Source organism: Hevea brasiliensis, chromosome 3, assembly GCF_030052815.1.
Source record: "Hevea brasiliensis isolate MT/VB/25A 57/8 chromosome 3, ASM3005281v1, whole genome shotgun sequence".
Taxonomy (NCBI): Eukaryota; Viridiplantae; Streptophyta; class Magnoliopsida; order Malpighiales; family Euphorbiaceae; genus Hevea; species Hevea brasiliensis.
This window is the reverse complement of record NC_079495.1, coordinates 98566647-98586910: the sequence shown is the minus strand read 5'-3', so window position 1 is coordinate 98586910 and position 20264 is coordinate 98566647. Positions and strand designations below refer to the sequence as shown.

General features: G+C 32.9%; 1 protein-coding gene across 1 annotated transcript; it reads right to left on the bottom strand.

The window, feature by feature from the left end:
* Nucleotides 1-1024: 1024 nt before the first annotated feature.
* On the bottom strand, nucleotides 1025-13462 carry LOC110661792 (uncharacterized). Its single transcript, XM_058144135.1, has 18 exons — nucleotides 13091-13462; nucleotides 12354-12549; nucleotides 10803-10941; nucleotides 9710-9861; nucleotides 9514-9597; nucleotides 9353-9415; nucleotides 8971-9099; nucleotides 8669-8875; nucleotides 6423-6536; nucleotides 5814-5863; nucleotides 3928-4090; nucleotides 3680-3817; nucleotides 2940-3062; nucleotides 2742-2840; nucleotides 2305-2394; nucleotides 2108-2192; nucleotides 1669-1799; nucleotides 1025-1553 (listed from the first exon to the last, which is right to left on the bottom strand). The coding sequence occupies exons 2-18, from the start codon at nucleotides 12465-12467 to the stop codon at nucleotides 1410-1412; spliced, it is 2025 nt and encodes a 674-aa protein (XP_058000118.1). The 5' UTR covers nucleotides 12468-12549; nucleotides 13091-13462; the 3' UTR covers nucleotides 1025-1409.
* Between the last annotated feature and the right edge of the window lie 6802 nt (nucleotides 13463-20264).

The following is a 20264-nucleotide window of genomic DNA, read 5'->3' as shown; positions in this document are numbered from 1 at the left end:
CTGATGTGAACTACTCAGACATGGCTCTTAATCAATATTTCTCTCTCATCTCTCTACTCAATTTGTAAAATTATTCTCTTTGCACCTTAAAAATCATTCTATTTATAGTGAGAAAAAAGATTCAATTTACACATAATTTAAAAGAGAAAAGAGAAATATTAATTAAACTCTATGCTAAAACTGTTCAGATCAGCATCTAACTGAAAAACCAATAATTAGAAATTAAAGAGATTTTACTGTACAAAATTTAAAAGTTGAAAGAGATTTTGTGTTACATTTTTAAGTTGAAAGACTATTATATTATACTAGATAAGTTCAAGGACGGTTGTCAAAATTTATACGAAAATCATATAATCAACTTGAAAACTAATCTAAAACTACTTTGAACTCCAAAATGCATAAATGGATTTATATGTTTCAAATTTCTTCTATGAGTAGTTTGATTCTTTCTCATATGCAATCATCTACATTTGCATACCATGACTTAATCTAGTGACTTAATCTAGTGACTAAAAGCATATTACTCACTTGATAAGTCCAAATTCCTCATAAAAAAAAAAAAAAAAAAAAAAGACCAAGTAGGTTGTAACAAGGGTCAAAACCTGTGAAATCACACTAGAATTCTCCCACTTGACGCAGGGTGAGCAGCTTTACAAGCTGAAATTTGTTACGCAAGTGATGAAATATAAATTAGTTTTAGAGCTGCAGAAATGATTCCAACAAAGGAATAAAAACAGCTGCTATCAAATTGTCATGCTATCACCAGAAGCTCACCTTGACTAATTGAGGCATGTTTTCAGCAACTCAGTACTTAACAGCTGCAAAAAGAGATTTACCAAATAATAGTAATAATAATAATGAAGGAAGAAAGGAAGGAAGATCGAAGCTAGGGATGGGATACAAAGGTAAATTGCAGAGCATCGCTCAGAAAGCGTCCAGAGAGATCAAATGGCAATTTCCAAAATGATATTCACATTGAAAGAAAGAAAATGCAAAAACATGTTCCAAAAATACTTGGCTCTAATTCTAAAAAATGGCTAACTTTTTATAAGAACTTATCAATCACTACATAAAAAGGGAGGAAATAATAATAATATACATGGTGATCCTATTCCTAATTCTCTTTGATCTGGACAACTATCATTCAGACATAATTTTGGGTCTGATGTAGAAAACTATCCCTGAGTGTACCATCTGGATCATAGAACTCACCAGCACAAGGTTTTAGCTAATTACATAACATCTCATTGACCCTCTAGATGATATCCTCACACAACTGAACCACCGAGCATCACTATGCAGGAGCATCAGAAGTACATATCACTGGGTTCCTCTACCTAAACCATTTAAAAGACTTTAACCATAGTGGCCTTGCCAAAAAAACCATAGTGACCATACACCACTGCCAATCACCTGCGTCGTGCTGAAGCTGTGTGCTGGTGAGCTTTACTATCATTTCTAATCCTATCAGCATACATGGGCAGGCGAATAATCTCATAAATCTCATTCAACAAGATGTCCTCCGTTATATTGTCCTTGATGCTTCGCATCACCTGTATAAATCAACAAGTAATTTATTTATTCCAGCACACTTAAGCAGATGACATATCATGCAACGGGAAACCTCCCCTGAGTGCGTGTGGGTGTGTGTAATGTAATGAGACTAACCTTTCTGTAGGTATTAAAATCATTTGGCGAAGATTTATCTGTCCGGACCCGCATACAAACCCATACCTGTTCATCTGAATCCCAAGAACACTCAATGATTTTCCCTGAATATGAAGAGGGATCTGAACCATCTGCAAGTTTGGGAATCCAAATAACATACTAGACAATCAATAACTACAAACTAGATTTGCATGCGATAAAATAACTGAAAAGCACTCGAAAATAGCCAGACCATGCCTAGACAGAGAAATATTAAAACACTAAGAAATTACTTGTTATCAATTACTAATTTGATGAATTACTTGTTACAAATGACTTATTCAATGAAAATGGAGGAAAAAAAATCAGTGGATCTGAATTCAAGATTTTCAATTGCATGACAATTTTCAACATTTAGAATGGAGTTGAGATTCAAGATAACATAAAAATTCATATCAACCTCTGAATACAACTGTATTCCCTTCCATCAGCTTCTTTTTCCCTCGTTCATGAAGATAAAGTAACTGGCGATCATCAGCATCCACCTGTTAACAAATTTAACTATGTATCAGGTTGAATTGTCGGCCAATAAGGCAAAGAAAGCAAGGGAAAGGCATCCAAGGCAACAGTTAAGTTTGGTGAAGTTGACAGGACTACCTCAAATAGAAAGTCAACTGAATTCATTTCTGGATACTTCCACTTCAGAAGCCCTTCATGAGTGCGAGGAACATAGGGATCATCCCAACCCTGGCAGTTACAATGAGAAATCACTTCTTCAAACCTTAACAACAAAATGAAACTCGCTTAAAAACATCAAGGTCTTTCTCCCTATGTTGTATGAACAATGCAACACTCTCCCTATGTTGTATGAACAATGCAACACACAATAACTAGTGAAAGGACAACACATAATGTAATTGGATAATGTAGTGGGATGCTACCACTTAGTAGATTAGTTGTAAATACTAAATAATAGAGCAAGGACAACACATTAAGCACACGAGTTTGTTAGGGAAAAAGGAAAAGAAAAAATCAACCATTCACGATTAGTGCAAGAACTTCATAAGATTGTTGTTTTCTCTGATCCTAATCACCTGGAAAATGAGACCATCAGCATCATGTGAAAGCTTTGGAATAAATTCCTTTAAAAGCTTGGTAACAGTAGAAAGCAACCAAAAATCCTTTCTTCTAACCTGGTAAATGCTTAGAACAAAACATCAATAAAACTGTAAGATGTAGAGAGGAAAAAAGGTCAGATGTAATGCAAACTCAATCGTCTTCAATTTACATACCCTGAAGGGCTCCAAATCATATCTATAATAAGGATTCCTGCTCTGATAAATATGGTGCCGTTCATAATTCCGAGGCTCAATCACTTCTTTTTCAAGCATCTTCCATCGTTCATAAAAAGGCCTCTGTAGCACATTTTGAATCATAAAAACAATCAGTAGGTTTTGCAAAGTAAAAATGAGTTGTAGTGTGACTTTTGATAACCAAAGATGATATAAACTTCATAAATCCAAAAGTAGATACTATTTTATCAACTGGTTGATTCTAATAACTGAAAATGATATTTAAAAATTGACGAAACTAACCCACAGGAAATTCCAAGATTCATAGCAAACAAATATATGCAACTTTGCAAAGCATTTGGAACAAATGAATTCCATAAAATTTTGTGGAACTCATTTTTATTTCCACACTTACCACGTTTGTAAAATAAAATAAATGCCAACCCTATTTCTCCACCAAAAATAGAGGAGACTTGTTGCTTGACAAAGCCAAATTCACAGTCATAATAGGTTCACAATGTTAGCCTACAAAAAAAGATGCATCCTACACTTCTTACACAATTGACACATTCATACATTTTTATAATGTCTTAAAAATAGATATTTTAGAAGTGTTTTGCATCTGTAGAAGCATTCAAGTGGAAAAAATATAGTGCAAATATACAAAAAAACAAGCATGGCATTTTCTTTGGTACAAAAACGATCAGATTACTTTTCACGAAATTTACTGTAAATCAAACCTCTATAACGGACATTTGGTTAATTGCCATCACATCATAGATAAGGTATCTTCTCTCCTGTTTCTGGGAGTCTGGCAGAGTATCAATAATCATCTCCCCATCAAGTAAGGTATAGTGGTGTGTCTTATCAGCTAAACCCTTACAAAAAAGGTTGAAGGAATAATGTTGAAATCATCTATGAAAGCTAACCAATGAAGTTTCAATATCAGAAGCCAATCTAGAAAAAAAACAAATGCTTAGATACATACTTCATTTGTGCCTCTACAAGGAAACCTCATCTGGACCCTTCTGAAATTAAAACTCCTATCAATCAAATAACAGCCATCTATCATAATTAGCATCATGTATCTTGTTCCATCAGCTTTCCATGTTGCATAATAATATCGCTGCCTTAACAGCTGCAGATTTTCCCTGGACCATAAAATGGGAATTTCCAAAAATTAAACCTCTACAAAATGAGACCAGTAGAAAAACAGAATAAAAATTGGCCACATCTCCGTGACTGCTCTACCATAAATTGAAATAAACAAAACGCAAGTCGCTGATTAGTAAAATCGATCAACTTTTTCAGTTAAGCAGGAAAGAGGAACATAATGCATCACTTTTTGTATCATTTCTGCTATAAATTAAAACTTGCATTGTACCACAGCTGCAAGACATTATGGCATCCGTCTCCAACGCAAACCCCGCCACCCCCTCTCACCCCACAAACCCCCCCCCCCCCCCCCCCCAACACACAACCACCACCACCACCACCACAGAGAGAAAGAGAGAGAGAGAGAGAGAGACAAAGAGTCCATGGATCTCATCCCTTGGCCGTAGAATCTGAATATGCATTTGCACACACACCACACTCTATTGCCACAGAAAGCATTGCTTGAATTAGATCAACAAAAGAACCGTGATTTTGGTGATATTTATTCCATACAGTTACACATTGTCCAGGGTTAATCCTCATTCACCTATTCTGGTTTTACCAAAAATCTCCATTCTACCGCTTGCCCCCATTGGCTCATCAAAGGTAAAATTTTAAAGAGAAATCTAAAACAACACATCATTTTCATTAAAAAAACTTCATTAGAACACATGAAACAAACTGCCATATTTTGCCTACAGCAACCCATATCCCGGGACATAATCATATTCTCCCCTTTTTATGTGCCTTCACCAGCCTTTTTTCGCCCAACTTTTCTGAGAAGTGAATATCATAGGTTATTTCAGGCTCAATGAGTTTCACGAAATTTGATAAATAAAGCAAATACTTGAATTTCCTGCTCATTTACAAATGGGTTACTTATCTATTTTTACTTAAAATGATAAGGGGAAAAAAAATTGGTGCTTCTCAATGTTAAATAGACACTAAAGAAATAAAGATTTTCATGCCACTCATCTTGTTTGAAATGGCAGAGAAAAAGAAAAGAAAGAATATTCAAAAAGTTCGTTTCATAAAGGTAAATTTAAAATAATATCCTCTACCATTCTTCAGGTAGAATTTTGTATTTATGAATAATGAGTAATTTAACCCATTTGCAATCCAATTCCGTCCCAAACAAGAGGAGAATGTTCTCTCCTTATTTTCCTTTCTTTGAAAAAGAGAATTGTGAAATCTTTATAAAATTTTCCATCTTTGATTTTCTTTCTTCCATTTGATGACCTTCCAAAACCCATAGTGAAAATGGCAATATGCATTCAGATGAAAGCTCAACATTTTTGTCCTCTGCTTTAATCTAGCCCTCGCTTTGTATTCAATTTAACTTCCATCCCTACCATCAGCAATCAGCATTTACATTTATAACTACCACAAGATACAAAAATATATTTAACAATAAAACATATCTACTTGGCATCCCAAAGTGCATAGGAATTAGATTTTCATTTAAATTCCCGCATGCCTAAATCAAGATTACAGCCAGAAAGAAGAGGCCATTCCATTCCAAAATAGATCAAGCCTGCTTCAACAAAGAAAAGAACCACAATCTAGTACATAATAATAAAGTATATAAATAACACACAAAAATTAACATTAAAGAGCCATATGGTTTTGCTTAGGTACTAGAAGTCTAGGGAGAGAAAAGACGGAAAAGAGGATAGGGGAGGGTGTACAAACTATACTAAATGAAAATGCAGATTGGACCTGTTGAGAGATACTGGATGTGACCCTGGGAATTGTGGGTTTCCTCTTACCTGAAATTCAAAGTAAGAAATCATCACATGCCCATGGCTTCCAAAATAGAAGTGAGAACATAAATAGCATAAAGAGTTAGGGGCTCCAAAGTCCAAATATCTCATATCTATGCCTCATTCGGGCGTTCTATAATGAAATTTGAAATCTTTTTATCGAAACCAAAGAAAGACAACAAAACATCATAGGACATAGAACATCTAATGAGCCATTTATTAAAAAATAATAAAAAAAAGGAAATATGAGTGTGAGAGAAACCTATCCGAGGAGATTACAAAGTAAAAGTATAATAATAAGATTATGTGAATACATGTTTGCATGTATACACATACCACTAGCAGCACAATGAAACATAACTCAACTAATCCTTAATCCCAAACTAATTGGAGCCAGATATATGGATGCATTTCCAACATTCCTCTCAGTTTAGGGCTAAAGCTTCAGAAAGATCTAGAGCAGCTCAATCCACAGCAAAGCATAACAGCTGCTCCAAATCTAAAGATGACACAACATATAAGAAATGCAAGCAAACATCAAAGTGTAAAAAATGGTCATCCTTACAGGAATATTTAGTGTTTGGTAGCAAAATAGTCGCAAAGCTTTCAGCTGATCAATAGGTATTTCATCTCCAAGAATATCATCATTTGTCATTATAGCATCCGTCTCATGATTTTCCTGAAACGATACGAAGCACAAAAAGATAATATTTTTTCTAGGTAAATCAGACCAATAAATAAGCTACACAATGAGGGAATCCCGCATAATGAGATTTAAACCAAAAACATCCAGATGGAGTCTCTCCAAGCCTATTACCACCAGGCCATTTCCCTCGGGGCAGGACATTATCTTTTCCTATGGGAAATTGCTAAAACAGAGGTAATATTTAAAAGTTTAAAGCCAAATAAAATAAAAAGACACTAATCCATTAATATCTGCTCAACACAAATGTCATTTCAAATGATTACCTGGAATATAGGTTAACCCTATGAGCATTTTAAGACATGGTCAAACCACAAAAATAAACTAATATTATGAAATCAATTACTTACAAAAGTTTTGAAGTACCGCTGGCACTGGAATCTAAATATGAAAACTCAAGGCAAGGTAATGATTTCTTGCCCATATTAAATTAATACAGAACAATAGTTTCTACATAAGAACACTCATACAGAGTAACTGATATATAATATTTTATTTTATTCTTTGTCATTATCAAGAAAACATGAAAATTTTTCATTTTGGAGGTCATTAATCCTATTAGCAACTGCAACATGCATCAGTAGTTTTTGTTTATACAAGGATAAATCATAGTGCAAAGTACAGGAAAATGTCCCAGATATCAGCTTCTAGAATTTAAATATAAAGTGCACAACAAGAAATTATATGAAAAACCCACCAACAAATGATGGCTTTTAGACAAAGGCTACCAACAAGAATACGCTGTGGGGATAGATACCAGCAAAACCACGGATTAAAAATTCTCACTCTACTAGCATCATGGAATCGGAGCAAACTACAGCACTTATATTTTTCACCACTTACAAATGCACCAATTATTTAAGATGTTCATTAACCTCCAATATTCTTCAAGAGGTATGAACCCAACTGATGTATAGTATTTTTCTCCTATTCACAACAAAAACAAAAGGAAGAAAATAACTTCCCATACAACCTCAATTTTTTTATCTTCTTGTAAACCTTCAAAGTAATTTTTTTTGTTGTCCAATCCTCCTTGAAAAACCTATGAAACACTAGTAAAATCCCATATGAATATTTAACACCATGTAACATAGATTGAGCAAAAGTTGGGATCAAAATGACATTCCTGATGTCTGCATCTACTACATCCAAAAAACAACACCAAACACAAAGGTCAATTTCAAATATTGTGGCATCTACATCAACATGTAGAAAACATTACCAAACTCGGCCTGTCAATATTTTAGTTTAGTCGCAGGCTTTTCTCTTCACAAATTCAATAAAAGTAGAATACTTGTCCAATTTACTCATCCTCACATGAGCTTCAGAAACTCTTAGGCTGTTTTTCGTTCAAGTGTTTGTTGCAAATACTCTTCATCATCACACCTTTCTTTTTGTTTTTTTTTCCCCCTCTTTTTCCTTTTGAATAGTTGGTCCAGCACATGAGGCTGTTTTTCGTTCAAGTGTTTGTTGCACATACTTTACTTTTTTTTCTTGTTTCATTCCTATGTTTGCTACTTAAATCATCCCAACATCCATATAATGGATGCTTATGATGCAGGCATACCATTTTCTTCTAAATGTCATGATTCAGAAGCAGAGACCACAAGCGGTCTAAAATATCATGTTGTTCTATCACAATGGGCAAGAAAGTGATTTTTCTAAGTATCTTCACCAATGCATTCAGAGCACAAATCCAATAAAAAGAAATTCACTCGGAGCATATACCAAAGAAATAAAAAAAAAGCATCAAGGCAAACTTTCAGAAGGGATCATCGAGCAGATGAGAGGCCAACAACCTGAAATTTAAAGAAATTAACATTTAACATTTCGAATAGAAAGAAACTTTCCTCTCAACTCAACTCAATTAAGCTTGAACTCCAAAATATGGTCATCACATATGGATCCACTTCACCATTCCACTACTAAGGCTACATCTTTTGGCAACTTTCCTTAAAGCCAATATTTCCTATGTAATGATGAATTCTCCTCTAGAACATGAGTTGCAAGAAAGTACACAAACTACTCTTGAACAATCCCACTCATATATGCCATGATGAAGAATATGAATAGCTAGAAGTTTATTTTGTTTCAGAGACTACACATACATGCAAAGAAGCAGCAGAACCTCCATCATCATCATCATCTGGCAATGCTTCACCATTAAGATCTAGATCAGAAGATCTCTTCCACTCTGGAGTTGGTGGGCAAACAACCATGTCTGGCTTTGTTTCATGATAAAATTCATACAAGGCCTTAATATAGTCTGGTTTATAGATTCCTGGAGGGCGTGCATCAGCAAATAATTTTATTGCCTGCACAAGCAGCAAACAAGAAGAGATTTCAAAGTAAATAGCCCGTGACGTAACACCTACTTGGTAACACAGAACAATATATATTGAAAACAAACCTGTGTAACAGACATTGGCAGTGAGCGCATTATGTAATGGACAACCATATAACCTGTGCGATTATGCCCATGCGTACAATGAACGAGAATATGCTTCTTAGATTTTTGACGAGTGATAAACTGTGTAACCTAAGGAAAAAAAAAAAAAAGTAAATACAAATCATATTTCTGTACGAACTCATGAATACACAAGCATCTTTTTATTCCTAATGTACTACCCAAGCAACGATGAATATTGTTGTGGCATTCAAAACACAAATCATTCTAAATAATGATCTGCGCACCATGCTACGAAATGGTAGGAAGGGAGGTAGAAATTCTAAGAAATCCATGTAAGAAAACTCATAGAGGACTAAAGAAGGGTATCATGGAAGAGGCATACCTCATAAACAAAGTTATTTACAGATGCATTGTCAGGTACAGAATCACGCCCCTTACATTGAATCTAGGCAAAAAAATTAGGAAGTTAATTTTGATCAGTGGATACAGTACACTACCATCCAAAAGTTTAAACTGAAAAACAAACAACACATTGCAACTCACCTTAACATACTTAATACCCTCTTTTTCCAAATCTTTTGGTGAATAGTAACGGGTAGTATTTGTCAAATCAATCACCAAACCAAGCTGCAAAATCAGTGAATAAAAATTAAATTTCAGCCAAATAGTATTCTCTGTTCAACAGAAAAGAACATGCTAGTTTGTTTCTCCTCATTGTAGATTTATACATAATACTTACTCTTCTTCCTAATACTCTTTGTTGATGAAACACTTGTTTAAAAGAGTATCTTTTTCCAGGAGGAACACAGTCATTATAGGCTTCACCAAGTGGAACCTTAGAGGGAATAATACCAAAGATTTCCTGACCAACTGAAGGGCAATCTAACCAGCCTACAGTTTTAGAGAACAACTTGATTGATCAACAGTTCAAAAGAAAATTCATAGTAATAACATTTAACATGCATAGATATAATATTTGAGATGATACAATCACATCGTACTCAAATAATGGAAAATACAAATGAACAAATTTCATCAATCCAGACCAAGCAATCGAATTCTGAATGTCATACAATTATAACACGAGATAATATGTTGTTTTCTAAACACGCCATAAACAGATTCATTATTGAGAAATGACAAGGCAAATGATCCTCCACTACACAAGAGAGAATTTTATCTGGCTTCCAAGTGATAGCGTTAAATTTGCATTCATCTAAAGCATTCTTACTTTAACAATATCTGGCCTTAAAACATTTTTGTAAAAGCTAACAATGATCAATATGAAGTGCTAGCCAACCAGTCGATTGATTTGATCATTTTAGATGTGCTATCGGTGAATGATTGATGCATTATGCTTCTCACAAACTGCCATCCATCAGACTGACATTGCAAAATTATATGATTCAGAATTATAGAAGTCATTATATATTAAGAAAAACACTTCACATTTCTCACAGATTCCTAGCCAACAACCATCATTTTCAATAACAAGATAAAATTACTTTTCTATGTAACCAAAAAACAAAGATAAAATTCAAATTTAAAGAACAAAAAATATAAAATTAAGAAAAACCACTTTGGATCTTTCCCTCAAATGTAAGATCCACCAGGACACAAAAATTTGCCCAGAAAAATAAAATAATGTTTTGATATTAGAAATCAAATGAAAACAAAAGGCTAGCATCAAATAGATATCCCAAACTCAATTCCATTGAATGAGAGCATGCAAACATTATCAGAACATAATAATATAACAATAATGTGAGCATATTATTGCTACTGCTTTAGTAAAACTATTTCTGGTGAAAGTAATTAGACAAGAAATTTACCAGGAGGGAGCTTAGTTTTATCGTAAGTTTTATATTGTTTGATTGAATAGTACTGATCATGTATTGACTGCTGAGACACATGCACAGGTCTGTCATCTGAACGTTCATTCCTCAAACGCTTGCGTCTTTCTTCACGCTCCTAACCGATGATGCAAACAAGATCAACAGCCATGCAGTAGCATAGATACACGTGCACAAACAACAATATCTAAGTTATCACACACAGACACATGCACACCCACACATACCCGGAGAAAAAAAAAATTAAGCAGCGACTACTACAGCCAGAGAGCAAACTATCAACTCACAACTGAATGTATGCACAGCAGGCAATCAGAAATATTCATGCATAGGCATCCAAAAGATATGTCCGCCAATACTTATATATTCAATCTTGATCAAACTGAGCCACGTATCTGGTGTGGTATTCCAAAATTTCAAGGACTGTCATTTGCACAGCTATGTTAAATTAAAGATGATAAAGCAATGTACACCAAGTTTCCACATACTTTAGGCGGAAAAGAACATATGCCATGCACTAGAATTTACAGATTAGTTTCCATTTCCCTTTTCGGAGTTTCACTTCATCTGCCAAACTAAGCACACAAAGATCCATAATGAAACTACATTGTCCACTCTCACAAAGACTCACTCTTTTTGCTCACTGAAAGGGTTAAATGATAAACTGATTGCTTAGAAAGATTCTTAATCCAACCAGTTGGACTAGGAGATTCACATATAGAAATAGAAAAGTAGCACATTTTAATGCTCTGTTTGTATTGTTTCTCAGGAAATGTTTTATTTACCTCAAAAAAATGCCTATTTTATAGCCTTTGGAGCAAATAAAAAAATTAATTAATGGAAAATATTTTCCAAGTCAAAAGAAAAATAACTTCTCTTTTAATTTCAAATAAGGTAATCATCTTTAGCCAACCACAAAATAGGCAAATTAGTTCATCAGACAATATATATATATATTGGCAAGGGCACTTTGGATATATGGGCATTATCCCATTTGGAGATCCAATTTGGTAGAAATGTGGAGATTAGAGCCCTCCTTCTAGCACCAAATATGACAAATCAATCCAAATCAAACTGGGTTGTATCCACACCAATCACTTTCATTGTTTAATTTTATGCAAGAGAATTTTTTTTTTTTCCATAGTGTTCCAAACCATAGAAAGAAACAAAAAAATTCTTGTTGATTTTCTCTGTTACAACCGAACAACAGAAGATCATTCCCTTTTATGTCAATAAAACAATTTTAAGAAAAAAAAAACCGATAAAACAAAAATAATCTTAAAGTACAAATTCAATTTTTATTAATATACAACTCACTAAGATAGAAGTTAAAAAGGCCCTTAATTTCATAGAATCCTAAGGGATGATCTCAGCTATCACTTTATTCATTCCGATTGCAATAAAGTCCAAAAACTCATTTGCAATATGCCAGATTCTCATTATTTAAAACATAAATGATATAATTCAGGCCAACAATTCATTCTTCTACTTCAATTGCTAAGGGCATAAAAAGATGAAATTTAGTAATACCCGGCGTGCAGTTTCAGCGCCAGATTCAAAACGGTCTGGTTCTACGTGCTTTTCAAAATTCTCTTCATCATCTTCAGGTACAGGTGAAACATTTAAGTCCATGGTAACAATCATTCAACGTCCACCGCACAACATTTACCAACATGAAAACATTTAAGTGTTTCTTCTAGCAGTATTTGCAAATGTAACTTGTTACCTGAACCAATAGAAGAAATAAGCAGCATTGTAATTAAAGTCATTAGTATGCATCAATCCACACAACTTAAGAATTGATAATAAATAAAAAATTGGCCATTACAGTTTCCAATAAAATTGAATTGCCCCTCCAACAAAATTAGCTGTCACTAAATGCTGAGTAACTATGGTAAGAGGCAAAAGAGACTAGGATTAAGAGTTTAAGCTAGAACTAATTCTTACAATCTCACCAAGAATCAGACACCAACTCAGTCACGTGAGGCTGTAATTATGCTCTATTTCACTAGTTATTTTGCTATTCCAAAGCCTTGAAATTTGAAAACTCAAATACACTTCAGTCCTCAAGCTGACATAGAGGAGACAGCAGAGGAAATCAGCAATCAAACCCTAAAAACTAAAATTACACATCCAATGGCAAGCCGTTGGACACCAAAACAGCTAAAAAAAGACATCATATAGAGCAAGCAATATAGAAAGATTTAAAGCTGATTCTTAACATGCAATCCAAGAAAAATTCTAGCTGGAAAGAGCAAACACCATGCCTGCAAAGTAACAGATATAAGCTGATTCTTCTATGTAGCAAGGAAATTGAGAAGCACACGATCAATAGACCATAAAAAGTTTATAAAGCTTCAGAACACAACACCCGACCATTACGTGGTCTCTGTTGTCGTCATTTGAAATCCTCTTTAAAACCCTAGAGGGAGAAAGAGACAGTGAGAAGGTTGGTTAATTTAGAGAGAGAAGTAAAGGTTTTATACAACTAAGAATCCATATCAGGAGGGAGCAGAGAGGAGAGCCAATCCACGAATCGGAGGTTAGGAAGTCGACTGAAGTGAATATGTATTTATAGTCAATACAATAAAATGAAATTAATAATTAAAAAAATTCAATTTTGAAAATGCCTTGAGGCGGTGGCTTAGTGAAAATTGGGGCTTTCATGGGGACGCGCACTTGGTGCGGAAGGTGAGACGGGGCGTTTTTAAATTCTTTTATTATGTTCTATGAAAAATGTTTTATTTTATTGGATTTATAAAAAAATAAAAATTAGGATTGGGGAAATATTAGCATGATGTGATGATGCTTATTTTTAACTTCTAGATTTGTGTTCCTCAGCGGAAACAAAATTTTACGTGAATTAAGTTTCGATTTTTATTTTCAAATTTTACTTGAGTTTAATTTATTTTTATTTTATATTTTAAAATAACTTATATTTTCAATCTTAAATTGTATGTATTTTCATATTAAATTATTTTTTATTAATTGACCTTCAACTTAATCCAGAATCCAAAGCTCACAATTTTATAAATAATTTTAATATTATTGGCTTAAAATTTATTAATTATATTATTTTTTAAATATTATTTATTATTTGATTTTTAACTTTTTATATAGCATTTTTTATGAATATGAAAGAGAAAAGAAAAACTAATTGCAATAACCAACCCATCCATATTAGTACACAATTGTCTCTTTAAATTGAAGATTATTTCCATCTAAAAATTATAGTTTTTCTTAGTGGGTGTGATTTATTTATTTTTCTTTTCATTGATTTCTCACAGTCAATAGATTGATTAAATATTTGATATTATCTATTTAATTTGTGATGTTCTATTTGGTACTCTTAAAGTACATGCTTCCTCTCTCGTGTAGAGATGGAACTCACTTTTCACAATATATAGAATAATCGTAAATATGTGAATATAAGGTGTACCATTTTATAGTGTACTTGAAGCATTTTATAAATTTCCCTTATTTATACGTGTTTTATAAGTACATAAATATGTGAATATAAGGAAAAATATATTTTATTTATAGTTAGGAGTAATTTTTTAGTCGATTTTCTCACATCGAGATTAAGTTCCCTTTTTAAAGATTTTAATAATGTATTCCTCAATATCAACATGACGCATTCATAATAAATAATTCTCATTTTCCAACTAAGTCGAACTCTAGTTAATAAGGAAATGAAACTCCCAACTTACAAATTAGATTGAACTATTAAGTTAGAAACAAAACGAAATGAAGAATAAAAATATATATTCACATGCATGATTATCATACCTCTATCTGTATGCATAAATATAATAAATTATCCATCCTCTCTCTAGTTGTTTCTAGAGAGAAATTCTCTCTCCTTATATCTTTCTTTTTTGTGAAAGTATTCTGCCTCCCCTACTTTACCAAGGCCTTCCCTTTCCTCTTCCGAGCAAGGGATGACATGTTCCATACTCAAATAAGTGGGTTTCTTCCCTCCCCCCTTGGAAGCGGTGTGTTGTGCATAAATAAGGTTGTTTTTTGTAGGCATATCCAAAGCATAAAGCAGAAAGATTTGGTAGATATGTTTGTAGTTTGGTGTTTTTGCATATAAGTTCTAGATATGTGTTTTGGTCTCTAGGGTTTGTGCTTCAAGCGATATGTTCCAGGGAGAAGAGACCCTATATGCCCTTTCTTTTCCTTTTCTATTTCTCCCTCCATGAGTTTTTATGGTTCTTGGCTACTATGGTCTTGCATTTCCTCTATTTTTAGTTGGAGCCTCATTGTGTTGTTTAGATACTTTGGGGTTTTATTGTGTTAAAGTCTCTTAGATCAGGGTTTCTGTTATATGTGGCCCTAGTGATGTGCCTTACTATGTTTTTCTCCCTCCCATTGAAAAGATATCTGAGAAGAAGTAGCATTTCTTTTAGTGCAACGCTGCCTCCTTTTTATCCTAGGTATTTGGATTTTGGCTTATAACCCACCTTAGCTAGGATTGCTTCTGATGAGTCTTATTTTATGGGCTAAGGTGGGTTACTCAATTTGGCTCTTTTTTTAAGGCAATGGGCCTCTCTTATCTTTGGGCTTTAAAGCCCTATTTTATTGCATTTGTGTATTTTATTGCTTCAAGCTCTGTTTTATTTATGAATCATATCCAATATTTAGAAAAAAAAATCTATATGCATAAGTATGGTATCTCTCCTCACGCTTGTAACAAGTACTTGATTACTGCCCACCTTTTTACTAAAATAATTGAGAAACCTTTTGTAACTACAAGGGAATAAAAGTTGAGAGATAGGATATGACGTGTAAAATAGTAAAAAGAAGAGATAATAAGATTTTATTGTTTTTTTTTTTTCCGACTATTTAAGGGATTTTTTCGTCACCATTTTAAGCTACTTTTAGGATGGGGTACTGGGTTGGACCTATTAGTCCCGAGATCTCTCTATGATGGTTTTTCTTTTTGTTTTTTGGTTTTTCTTTTTCTTTTTCCTTCGTATTACTAAAATCTGCTACTTATATAAAAAAAAAAATTAAGCAATAGGGTTAGGCTTTTTTGACACTAAGTCATCACATAAGGGAAAGTCTCAACAAAATAAAATTTCCATCAGTCCTTAAAGTGCTTGGCTGAATCTTGTATTGTAAACAAAAAATACAAAAGAGAAATTTTCACCTCAATTCCTTACTAAAGTACTCTTAATTAAAAACAAAATTTGTAATTCTCCATATATAGGTTTCACAATTAAAGAAAAATAATAAATGTAAAAAAAAAAAAATCTAATCTACGGTATTATTATGTATTTGATTTTCACAGAAAGGAAAAAAAAATTTGTATGTGGTATTTTTATATTTCTTATATCGTAATTAAATTTCTTTCTCAAATGATTTTAAGGGTGTATGATTCAATTTCTTCTCTTTTTTTGTGATAAAGGAAGAAAAACCAACTACATAACACAAGCTCTACTATAGGAGACTCCCATTAAATCATGAGTAAGCTAAGGAAGAAGGCCATCAAGGGGAGAGTCCAACACTTACAAACCCAGTTGTTGAGCAGAAGCCATACTAGCAAGCCAATTCACACTAAAATTTGCTTCCCCAGGAACATAAACCACAGTAACTTCCCAATCCAAAGAAAGTAACATCTGAATAGAACAGACTAATTGTAACATCCCTAACCCGGTCTACAGTATAGCCGAGCAAGACGTGTTATATTTGGTGCCGGAGCACCCTATGTTATCTTACTTTATTCCTTTAATAATTTTGTTCTCGTTATATTTTAAAAATAAATTATATTTCTGAGGAGAAACTAACGGAGTTTCCCATATTCTATTATCATTTAGCGTGTTTCCCTATTTACCTGTTAAAAAAAATTTTTAACAACAATTTCAATAGTATTCTCATTCATATCCATCATAACCATCTCATCATTTTAATTTCATATTCATTTCCATTCATATCTATTCACGCTCAATTCATATGTAAAAATACTCAAATTTCATTGATTTACATGATTTATAAACTAATTACCTAAATTTATAATTTACATGATATACAAATTAATTACATATGAAAGAGCTAATTTATTAATTTACATCACATATATATTAAATACATTCTCATAATTTACATTACAACATAGAAAATATTTATAATATACAGAATACATTAATATGACCTATATGGGCCCTATCTACATGCATTGCTGAGGAGGTGACACCTTGGACACCAAGGTGACACCTTGGCCCTATCTACGTTTTATTTTCAGTACCTACGTGAGGAAACAATCCATCGCGCTAAGCATTTCTGCTTAATGGTGCAATAATACAATAAGAAAATAATATATGCAAATAAAGATAAATAATGGAGCAAAACTTGTATAGTTAAGAATTATATTGATTTCATATGAAATTTTAATATTAAATATCTTTTTTTATTTATTTTTTATTGTTCTTTAAAAGTACTTATTTTATAAATTTACAGTAATAGTATACAATATATAAAATTAATAAAAATATTGAATTTATGTTCATATTATTATAGAAGACGCATTTATAATATTTATTTAAGTTATATTAATTTTGCTAATCTTGTTATCATTTCACTTAACACTTTTTAGGTGTTTTGGATCGTTACATAATAAATAAAATTTTTAGAGCTAATCTAGTTCATTTCAGGTCCTTTTTAATCATTTATTTAATTTTTATTATTCTCAACAAATTTCACTATCCAAGTAACTTATGACAGACTGACTAAGCTGGATAAGTGGGTAAACTAGCATTGAACACCATGGTGTCTCGAGCCGCTATACCATAGGACGCACAACGTCAACCACGTATACAATCAATATAGCTAGCACAGGGCACCATAGTGCCTCGGGCCATCATACTATGGGACGCAGATCGTCAACCACATATGCAATCAATATGGCTACGAAGCCATGGTAACAAATAGTCGGGCATACAAGCCATAAATATGGGCATAAAGCCATGAATATAAGCATAAAGCCTTAGCAGTACTACTCAACCAATCCCCTATTGACATGCCAATCTATCTAATCTAACACGTGTCTAGGTAATACATGGTCATATTAGTACCTTTAGATGTTCATATATTTCATTATGAATTCTATTTATAATTTATAGCATTACAATTCTATTCCTAGTGGAAACACAATGCCAAATTTCATTTTCACATAATACATATTTTCATGGATTTCATTCATATGAATCACAATTTACTAATCACCTTATATATTTAACATTTACAATCTCTTATCTAATTTATCATACTATTTCGCATGTCCTTCAGGTTTAAACATTCTCATTTTTACTCATAATGGGAACATAAGTCCCAAGTGACATTTTCACATCATTTACACATTCAACAATTCATTTATGGTGATTACAACTCATATTTCAAGTTATGTTGGCATTGCCTCCTAAGTTCTATTTATGATGAGAATACAAATCCTAACTACCTATTCACATAATTTAAGTATACATTAAATCATTTAAGTGGGGTACCATTAGCAATTTAGGTTTTGGTCCTTTGCCTTTAATATCATTGTGGTTACTATTCACACTAATTTTTTACTATTTCATAAATATTAGGTATACAAATTCTAAACGCATAATTATACCATATTTTAGGTTATAAATTTGTTAGCACTAGTTGCCAATTACAATTCAAGGCTTTTTAGGATTATTTCCAAAATTTTAGATTTTGTTACCTTTGTTTACTATTCCATTGGACCAATCTACAATGGGATTTTGGTTAAATTTTCTTCATCAAAGTTGTTCCCTAATGTCTCTACTTTAATTCCCTTTTTGAATCACTCCGTTTGGAGTTTTGTAGCCCAAGTTATGGTCAATTTACCACAACTAGTTCATTAACTCTTTCTGGTTCCAGAACCAGGCAAATTCTGGAGTCTAATATTTTTTAATTATTTAGGCATGCTACAATCATTTTTAGGTCTAATATCCCTCATATGAATTGTTACCCTATGTCTTAGGATCACTCAGGTTCAAAAATTATAATTTTTATAGTTATGGAGAGTAAGTTATAGCCAATTAACTGACCTGGACTCCTGAATCCTATACCTTCAGGATTTCAAGTTCAGGTCAGCATCTTTGGTTCTCATTTTAGGGTACTTGCACTCAAAATTTGAGGAAGGTTCCTAAATCAAAGTTGAAGTTCTGTTTCTTAGGTTTCCAGAACAATTTGGCTCATTCCATTTGAAGTTTCCTAGTGGGAGATATAATCTAAATACTATTATGGGGTCAAGTGTCTATTTGGTTCAATCTCAGGATTTGGAATACTAACTTGTCGTAGCAATTTCCCCAAGTTCCATTAGGTTCTGGATTTTGGTCAAAATACCAAATTTTTAGTTCAAGGTCTTATAGAGAATTTGGCTTTGGTTTCACTTCATGTGCCATTTTGTAGACTAAGTTATGGCATTTTTTCCAAAACTGATCGGGTAGATCCAAGTCCAGAATTTCTAGATAGTTTTGGTTCTGGTAGTTTTAATCAGCTAACTTTGGTTAGCAATTTGATTAGATTATGGTCAAAATTTGAGTTTCTATTCTTCATGAAAGTTGTTCCTATGTCTAAGCTTTCCATGGGTTCAAGAATCAAGTCATTTGGACCTCTCTACACAAAGTTATGGTCATTTTAACAATCACTATTCATATGGTCATTTTTCTAGGTCCAGATTTTAGTTACCCGGATTCAAGCAAATTTTAGATCAGGTTGGGTTTAGTTTTTGAGCATAGTCTCTGCATGAAAAATGTAGCTTTATGTCCTAAATTTCATCTTCAATTAGCCTCACACAAATAGGAGCAATGTAGCTCAACTTATTGCCAATTAACCATACAGGACTCAAGCTGTCCAGAATCAAGTTCACTACATTAATTCACTTTCCATCAACCAATTTAATGTCTTCTCAACATACTCAAATAATTAACACATCAAAGAGTTATAATTAACATTCAATTACATCTCTTAGGGCATAAATAAGAAAATTCATAATTATAGCAAACCCTAACAAAAATTTATAAAACTTCAAAATTAATAGGGATTATTAGCACTAACCTTGTCTTCAAGCTCTCCTTAGCCTAAATCAACCTTCAATTCAAGTAAATCTTTACTCCCCTCATGGAACCATCTTGGCCGAAATTTCTCTTACCCCAAACTTTTAATTTTTTTTGGTTTTCTTGAGTACTCTCTACTAATTAGGCTTTAGTTTAGGGTTTGCTTTAGGTTTTCTAAAGGAATTATGGATGAAAATCGAAGTTTCAAAGCTTGGTTTTGGTGTGTTAATGGAGAATTTGAGAAAGAAGAGAGAGAGAGTAAGTGGACGGGAATGGGAAGATGAAGAAGATGAAATTTTGCCTCAATAATTGATATATATATTAATTAAATATTCAATGGCAAATTTGTAAATAAGTGTAATGGCAATTT

Excerpts from the sequence above, each read along its gene's own strand:
- LOC110661792 (XM_058144135.1), bottom strand. The coding sequence starts at position 12,467 with ATGATTGTTACCATGGACTTAAATGTTTCACCTGTACCTGAAGATGAT. Across the intron at positions 9,100-9,352 it reads TAAATAACTTTGTTTATGAG|GTTACACAGTTTATCACTCG; the intron begins GTATGCCTCTTC and ends TTTTTTCCTTAG. Across the intron at positions 3,063-3,679 it reads ACCAAATGTCCGTTATAGAG|AGGCCTTTTTATGAACGATG; the intron begins GTTTGATTTACA and ends AATGTGCTACAG.